At 39.7% G+C, this 9,097-nt stretch overlaps 1 protein-coding gene and 1 long non-coding RNA gene across 3 annotated transcripts; both read right to left on the bottom strand.

Annotated features, from left to right (window-relative positions):
- Window positions 1–858: 858 nt before the first annotated feature.
- Window positions 859–4,143, bottom strand: LOC148100833 (uncharacterized). Of its 2 annotated transcripts, none has more exons than XR_015719706.1 (6): window positions 4,073–4,143; window positions 2,851–2,924; window positions 2,525–2,643; window positions 2,305–2,432; window positions 2,124–2,218; window positions 859–1,486 (listed from the first exon to the last, which is right to left on the bottom strand). It is a non-coding gene; the product is annotated as an uncharacterized LOC148100833 (long non-coding RNA). The 2 variants fall into 2 exon arrangements; XR_015719707.1 differs by having other exon boundaries at window positions 859–1,483.
- A 1,977-nt stretch (window positions 4,144–6,120) lies between these two features.
- On the bottom strand, window positions 6,121–7,651 carry LOC148100832 (uncharacterized). Its single transcript, XM_087846957.1, has 3 exons — window positions 7,643–7,651; window positions 6,201–7,475; window positions 6,121–6,126 (listed from the first exon to the last, which is right to left on the bottom strand). Exons 1-3 carry the CDS (start codon window positions 7,649–7,651, stop codon window positions 6,121–6,123), a joined length of 1,290 nt encoding a protein of 429 aa, XP_087703083.1.
- Window positions 7,652–9,097: the final 1,446 nt, after the last annotated feature.

Raw genomic sequence — 9,097 nt, 5'->3', positions numbered from 1 at the left:
CACACACTAAGGTTAATTATGGAGTTCCACAGTTCCACTGCTATGTATATGCCACTGAACTTTATCTATCCATGAAGAAAGATAACACAAACCAATTAGTTCAACTGCAGGAATGTCTTAATGACATAAAGACCTGGATGACTTCGAATTTTGTACTTCTAAATTCAGATAAAACTGAAGGTATTGTACTCGGCCCTGAAAAAGAAATATGATTTCTAACCAGATTCTTACTTTGGATGGCATTACCTTGTTTGCAGTGTAGGGACTACACTGCAAAAACCCACCTCCTTAATACTAGATAAATACACTTATTTTTGGTGAAGTTTTGCTTAAAACAAGTGAAATTATCTGCCAGTGGGGTAAGTGTTTTTTTCTTATTAAGATTTCTTGAAATAAGAACAATATCCAGATTTAAATAAAGCTAAAAATAAGTATTTTACACTTATTCCAGGCAACAAATCAGAACATTGAAACTTAAAATAAGCTTTAACCACTTATTCTAGGGAACAATTAGATAGTTAAATCTTAAAATAAGCCTTACACACTTATTCCAAGCAACCAATCATGGCAATTGAAACCTAAAATAAGATTTAACCACTTGTTCTAAGCAAAATGTTGAAGAAATTAAATCTGAAAATAGGCATAAAACACTTATTCTAAGGAACAAATCAAGGCAAATAATCTAAAAACTAGTACATTAAATCATTTTAAAGATCTTAAAATAAGTTAAAAAATAATAGATTGTAGTCTAAATCTTCTTAAATTCAGTGAAATAATCTGCCAGTGCAGTAAGATAATTACACTTGATAAGAATTCTCAAAATAAGAAAGATAAAGCCAAATTAAAGCAGGCAAAGTATACTGTGTACATGACCTTTATTGGAAACAAACTCTCCAAACAGTAACAAATATTTCAGTGAATCATAGTACACAAAAATTTAAAGACACATTGTAAGTGTAACATTGTTATTTTGTGTTCCTTTTAGAAGTGCTAAACCAGTTAGCTACTCAACATATAAAATGTAATAAAAAGAGCATTTGCAATTTTAAACACAATTTGCAGAACAGATGTGTTTAAAGAAAAAAGTACTTTGTATTACATTAATAAGAATAAAAAAAAAGAATTCAAGTGTAAATTGCAACTTCAAAGCTATCAGGCCCAAACCTTCCAACACAGACCTAAGTTACATCTTGCTCAAACAGCTCTACGTTTCAATAAACATTCCTACAGCCTGCCATGACTTTTTTGTATGAGCCTGTGGTGTCTTGCTCATGGATTTTGTCCTTTAACACTTCAGTCTAAATGACAGACAGAAGTGTTGCCACACATTTAGGATAGGTGAGATGCAGGGTGTAGTAGTATGCCATAAGATACAGCAAACCTTCTCCAAGGTCATCTGTGGTCAAATGTGGTGATGAGAGTGGTTCCAACTGCAATAAGACAGCGGGACCCTTCAAAGAGCAGAACGGGGCTGACGCTGGATCTTCTGTTGGCAAAAGAAAAACAAAGACAAAAATTGTACAATGTACGGAGAAACTCCAAAGCTATCAGGGTAGTTCAAGTATGTATTAGACTTAGACTTCACTTTATTGATCCCTTTGGGGTGCACCCTTCGGGTGATACATGAATGATGACAACCATAGATCAGATGCGCTACAGACCATATTAATGTTATTTTTCTTTAGATTGACAAATACTGTATAGAAAAAAATAAAAATAAATATATATATATATATATATATATATATATATATATATATATATATATATATATATATATATATATATTCATGCCATTGAAAAATGTAATAAATTCTGCCTCATCACCGTTAGGATTATGTCTTTACACACTTTAGGAAATGACAAAGATACTGCACCTGTGATAGTTAAATATGTAATTATTTCCATTTTGTTTTTAATTTCTTTATGATTTTCTTTATTATTTTTATTGAAATTTTTTTTATCTCAGTGTTTGTGCCATTTCAGATTTCTGCACACCTTTTCCAAATATAAACTACATTGTTGGAGGACTTGGCATGGATAAAAAGGCCATATGCCAAATAAACTGTTAAAGTGAAGGCTTTATGGGCATTATTTGATAACAAATATGAAGAAACACAGACCTGAAGGACATCAATCAGTGCTTCACTGGCATGTCCCATCTTCTTGGGTGGTGCAACTTGTGATGGGAAGAAAGTTGGTAGTGTCCTGAACAGGGCTATGAACAGAACAGGAAAGAAAGAACTAAATCAAATTTCAGTTCAATATTCAATATTATTGCCATAATTGTAATCTTTCACTTACAACTGTTGTCACCAGAACTGCTCCTTGGTGGCAAAAGCATGTTTGATCCACCACTTGAATCTGCATCATAATCTTCTCCCTGGTCACATGGTGAGATGTCCATGAGACGCCTTTTCTTTAGTCTCATCCTAAATAAGAAAACGAAAATAGTTATATTACAGGAGTCCTAAACAAAATGTGTCGTGCTAAGTGTTTTTAAATCAAAAGCGGCAAAACTTGCCTCTTTGTGAACTTGAGCCCACAACTGTTTCCTCCTCATAAAATTTTCAGGCCCTGGAAGCAGGTCCCTTAAATCGTCCCTACTGAGGGTGTGGAGCAAGACCTCATCTATGTCTGCAGCTGTAAATAAAAGTCAGTAACTTTCAGAAATGTAAAAGTTGTACAACAATTCCAAATTGTCATTTTGTCAAATACATTTAAATGTAATTTAAATATTTTATTGATCTGACAACATAAAACTGATTCTATGTACGATCACTGTCAGTGTGTGCAACACAAAATTCATTTAGACATTAATTTGCATAAATATGCATATGCTTGGCCTACCATTTAGAACCGAAAGGCTGCAATCATCCAAACCCTCCATGATTTACTGGTGTAGCTTTTGTCAGAACTTTTCCCTGAGGAAAGAAAAACATATGTTTGGGTCAAAAAGAAAAACTGAGTCAAGACACCACCTGCCATGGATCCAAAGTCTATGCAATCAGACACATGGATAAGGTGCAAAAGACAGACCAAGTAGAGCCTGTGTTAATTCAATGGTTAAGTCTTATAAAATTGCTTACTTAAAATTTATGACAAGGCTATTCCAAACTAGTTTTCAAACTAAAACTAATAGTGCCCAACTGCTTGTCAAATCATTCAACAAATGACCACAGCTCAGATTAGGCCACTTCATCCATAAGAAAAAATGTTACCTCGGTTCAGCAAGGTTAAAGTGGCCTGATTGATATTAATAGTTTACAACATAAATAATTGGAAGCAAGTTCACATCTTCTCCAACTTACAAGTTTATATGATTAATCATAATCTGTCGGAAATGAGGCTTAAAGTAAATCTATAGGTAAAGATGTCTTTCATAAATGTGCATTATTTTTATTCCCTTGTGTTATCTTTAATTTCATTACCCAAACTGGACTTGCAAAAAATAGTAAAATAATAAAATTTGAATAAACTCATGTTGGTTAAATGTAATTTTGGTCATAAAACAGTTAACTCTTGATGACTTAAGTAAATCCTCATTTAAGTTAAATATAGATCTGTCCAACACCCCAGTCTTTTTCCATAACAAAAAAATAGCATTGTAAAGTTATGAGCCCGATTGCGAGATTTGTCTCAAACCAGTATCGGTCCTCCCAAGTTGCACACACAAACACACCAAGCACAGTGCAGACAGAGAGCACGCGGCTTAAGAAGGAAAAAAAAACACCGCAGCTTTTTATTTTCCGTGGGTGGGAAACACAAAACGGACTTTTGCAAAGGCGGATATCAACTGTAGTTCTTTTGTCATATAGCTATGTTAAGTATATTGAACACGAAGCTAAATTTACCTAACTAGCACCATTAATAATTTTAAACTATCACTGCATGCTAACAATTCAGCATACTGAATGAACTAAGCTAGCTAGCTGGCTGGCAGTTTTGGCTAACATTGGTAGTGAACTGATAATACTGCCTCGGTAAAACTTAATATTTGACCACGACTGATGTTACTACAGTAAGTCAAAGCTAAAAGAACCCGAAATGTTTGTAAGCAAAAGTTAATTACCTCAACAGAATCCAGTCCGAACCTGCTCCCTCGTGTCCTCCGATTCAAACAGTGAGATAATGGACAGAGCCACTTGAGGGCAGCCAGGGGGGAGGTAGTGTTACACATTTTCAAATTCAAATTCAAATTCAAATTTTTATTTGTCACATACACAGTCATACACAGTATGATATGTAGTGAAATGCTTGGACAACTGCTCGTGACCTAAAGAAAAAAGAAAAGGCTATGAATAAGATAGGAAATAAATAAATATGAAAATAAAAAAGGGTAAATTTAACCAGGAAGGAATAAAATAAAATATAAAAAAATTAAGTTAAGAATGAGATAACTGTACAACACAAATTAGAATGAAGGGTAAATTTAACTGGGAAAGAATAAGATAAAATATATAAATTAAAGTTGAAAATAAGATAACTGTACAACAAAATACAAAGTATAGACATTTATAAGAATGTAAGAGAAATATAAATATATATACACACAATAACAGCAGCTGCAATCCACATTATACAGTGTCTTGTGCAGTGCAAATATGCTTAAAGTGATGAAGTGTAAACAAATGTCCAGAATGTCCAGTGTGTGTGTAAGAACTATATGTGTGGGTCAGTACTGTGTGGTGGTGTGATTGAGAGACCGTATCGCCTGCGGGAAGAAGCTCCTCCTCAGTCTCTCTGTGTTGGTCTTCAGGGAGCGGAATCGCTTTCCTGACCTCAACAGAGAGAACAGTCCGTTGTTGGGATGGCTTCACGATCTTCCTGGCCTTGGTCCAGCACCGCCTGCTGTAGATTGAGTGCAGGTCAGGGAGCTCGGAGCGGATGGTGCGCTCAGCTGAACGCACAACCCTCTGTAGAGCTCGTCTGTCCTGCATGGTGCTGTTCCCGAACCAGGTTAAGATGTTTCCCGTCAGGATGCTCTCTATGGTGCAGGAGTAAAAGTTCCTGAGCACCTTGGGGGGCAGTCGGAAGTCTCTCAAGCGTCTGAGGTGGTAGAGACGCTGACAGGCCTTTTTCACCACGGTGTTGATGTGACAGGACCATGACAGGTCCTGCGTGATGTGAACTCCGAGGTATTTGAAGCTGTCCACTCTCTCCACTGGGCACTCGTTGATGACGGGGGTCTGGTAGTTCCTCTCCTGCTTAGTGCTGAAGTCCACTATCAACTCCTTTGTCTTACTGACGTTTAGAAGGAGGTTGTTCCTCTGGCACCAGTTCTCCAGATTCCTAATCTCCTTCAGGTAGGGCGTCTCGTTGTTGTCAGAGATCAGGCCCACCACGACGGTGTCGTCAGCAAACTTGATGATGGTGGTGGAGCTGGTAGTGGCCACACAGTCATATGTGTACAAGGAGTACAGCAGGGGGCTCAGAACACACCCCTGGGGGGCTCCAGTGCTGAGAATGGTGGAGGCTGAGACATGTCCGCCCATCCTTACTGCCTGTGGTCTGCCAGTTAGGAAGTTGGAGATCCACTGACACATAGATGAGCTAAGTCCCAGATGCTCCAGCTTGGTGGTGAGTGTGGAGGGAATTATGGTATTAAATGCAGAGCTGTAGTCTATGAAGAGCATTTTAACATAATTCCCCCTTCTAGTGTCCAAGTGAGTAAGTGATGTGTGGAGGAGATGAGAGATGGCATCGTCTGTGGAACGATTTGGACGGTAAGCGAACTGTAGTGGGTCCAGTGTGTCTGGTAGTGAAGAAATGATGAAGTCTCTGACCAGGCGTTCAAAGCACTTCATCACTACTGAGGTGAGGGCTACAGGGCGATAGTCATTGAGAGAAGCAGGGTGGGGTTTCTTTGGGACAGGAACAATGATGGACTCCTTGAAGCATGTGGGGATCACCGACTGAGATAAAGAGATGTTGAATATCTCAGTGAACACAGGAGCTAGCTGGTATGCGCAGGCTCTGAGGATACGACCTGGGATGCCGTCTGGTCCTGCTGCTTTCCTGGTGTTCACTCTCTTGAAGGCTCTCCTTACTTCATGCTCGGAGATGACGAGCACGTTTCCGGTGCTGGCAGTATCTTCCTGTCTGCAGCCGTTAGCGCCGCTAGCACTAGCATCGTTGGAGTCCTTAGCTGCAGCCTCGAAGCGAGCATAGAAAGTGTTCAGCTCATCTGCCAGAGTCACGTCCGCGTTCGTCATACCGGTTGTTGGTGCTTTATAATCCGTTATTGTCCTTAGTCCCCGCCACAGGCTCCTAGAGTCACTCTGTTGGAGTTGTGACTCTAGTTTCCTCCCGTAGCGCTGCTTCGCCTCTTTCACCGCCTTCCGCACGTTATATGACGCGGCTTTGTACAGGTCCATGTCCCCCGTCGTGAGTCCCGTGTTGTAGGCAGCTGTGCGGGATCTCAGAGCGTCGCGGATGGTTTTATCCACCCACGGCTTCTGGTTGGGAAACGTTGTGATAGTCTTTGTCTCCACGGTATCATCCGCTAGTTTCCCGATGAATCCCACAACCGCTTCCGTAAACACGTTGACATCATCGTCGGAGCTGTTTCTGAACATGTCCCAGTCTGCGTCGTCGAGTGCGTCCTGTAACGCGGCCACCGATTGATCCGTCCAGCGCGCGACCTTCCTCTGAACCGGAACTTCCCGTTTCAGCCTTTGTTTGTATTTTGGCATGAGGAAGATGGCGGCGTGGTCGGATTTGCCAAACGGAGGGCGGGATTGTGCCTTGTAGCCGTCCTTGACCGTAGTGTAGCAGTGGTCCAGTGTCCTTTCACCTCTGGTGGGGCAGGTGATATGTTGATAAAAGTTCGGCGCTGCGCGTTTGAGGTTGGCACTATTAAAGTCCCCCGTTACAATAAGCGCAGCGTCCCGGTGTTGTGTCTGGTGCTGTGTGAGTGCCTCATGCAGCTCGCATAAGGCGGTGACCGTGTCCGCTTGTGGTGGAATATAAACGGCACTTATAATGACCGATGTAAACTCTCGAGGTAGATAAAAAGGACGACACATGATGGACAGTAGTTCCAGATTTGGTGTGCAGGAGCGTGTGAGAGGAACAACGTTCGCACTGTTGCACCAATTGTTGTTCACCATTAAACACACGCCGCCTCCCCTTGACTTCCCCGAGTCCCGTGTCCTGTCCATGCGGTGAACCGAGAAGAACTCGGCCGGCTGGATGGCGTGGTCCGGCACCGCTGGGTTCAGCCATATCTCGGTGAAGCAGAGGAGATTGCAGTCCCGAATGTCTCTCTGGAACTTTATCCTGGCCCTGAGGTCATCAAGCTTGTTCTCCAGTGACTGGACGTTGGCGAGCAGGATGCTAGGCAGAGGTGTGCGGTGTGCACGAGCTCTCAGCCTGTTCCTGACGCCGGCTCGTTTCCCTCGAGGCCGCTTCGCGTCGCGTCCTTTGTTCCCCCTCAAGATCTCACTCGGCCAGCTCGGATCCGGAGTTAAAAACTTCGAATTGTGAGTACATCGTATACCAATAGAAACAAGAGTGTCACTGTCATACCTAATGTACCCAATGGTGATGATTTTGCCGATTTAGAAACGCTGAAAACTAACTTAAAGAACAAAAACAAAGAAAAGGTGGTCGGAGCAGTCGTGACGGCAGCCGACCTCACCGGCGCCATCTTATTTTTTTTTCGTCTGTGTAAAGCTTGTAAAACGTGAACATAACATGCATAAAGAACCTGCATTCGAAAAACTAATTTTAACAAATAACCCATCAATTACTATGACTGTTGTAGTCGTCTTTACAATTACATTACTACACAAGTTAAATGCAGACTTGGTATAAACCACCCCTTCAAACTTGGTATTGACCTCTACTACTCTGCCCGCCAAGAACTTCTTTCAGGTCTTTTCCCCAAACAAGATGGCGTGTTGGAGGTGTGGGATTTGTTTTGTTTTTGTTGCCTTAACAGTAAAGTCTCTTTTGAGCCATATTAATACAATTCATAGCAGTAGTCCAGACTTTTGTGTGATATGTGGGATGGTTGTACGGAGGAATACAGGAACCTAATCTAGTGCTAATACATTATTTAACTTTTTAATATGAACTAGACTATGGAACACCAAAGTGTTAAAACGTGTCATTTAATTTTTATTTTACATTGTGTATTTTTATAATATTTTATTAAATATTTATTTCACTACGATTCTTTTTTGTAATAATAGAAACATTTTGAGACACTTTAATTTTAAGCACCTGTTTAAGCAGCAGCCAATGAGCGTTCAGGTCCCACCCTGATTGCCTGAATAAGAAATTCAGTTGTTAAATGACCTCAAATAAATACACCATTATGAAAAACCCCATTATGAAACAAAAACAGACTTTGGGAAAAAGAGATTTTGGAATATAAATTCATCGAATTTAATAAAATGTCTCAAAAAATGTTCTATAATTCATAAAAAAAAATTTAATGCTACTTTAGCTTCAAGTGACAACAGATTAAAACAATCCCCTGGACAAATGCTTATATTGATCAAGATTTTGCCATTCTTTTATCAAATTTATTTTGGATTTAATTGAAATTGTTAAAATACTTTTTGCCCCAGTTGTGTCTTTACAAACTGTGTCCAAACTAAAAAAATGATAGAAGATTACATGCTGCATCTTCCCTCTCAGATTATTGCCCTGGGACCTGTAATTTGTCATACGTGTATGAAATAGAGTCTAAATGCAGTTTTTTTTAAAAAACAATGGTCAGCCAAATTAAACTTTAAGAATGTGTGCAAGTCTCTTGTAAACCACAATCAGCTGCTGGAGTGTTGTCAAAGTGAAGCAGGAACTGAGCATCCAATATTTGTAAATGAGAAAGGACTAGGTCCTGTATCAGAGGTTGCTAATATGGAGTTTTTGGTGATTGAAGATGCTATACATTATGCCGTTAGAGTAAAGTGGCTTATTTTACATGGTAACAAATACATCTGTGACACGTCTCAGGTCTAAATATACCTTCCAATGATTGACTTTCTTATTTCAAGGAAAAAGGTGAATGTTTCTTATTTTAAGATAATTTTTTGTTTTACACTCTATCTAAAAGCTATTTTTGCTTGAAATAAAGGTGAAATGG

This window comes from Neolamprologus brichardi, chromosome 10 (assembly GCF_056152115.1).
Source record: "Neolamprologus brichardi isolate AB-2024 chromosome 10, ASM5615211v1, whole genome shotgun sequence".
Lineage (NCBI taxonomy): Eukaryota > Metazoa > Chordata > Actinopteri > Cichliformes > Cichlidae > Neolamprologus > Neolamprologus brichardi.
This window is presented reverse-complemented; position numbering and strand designations above follow the sequence as displayed.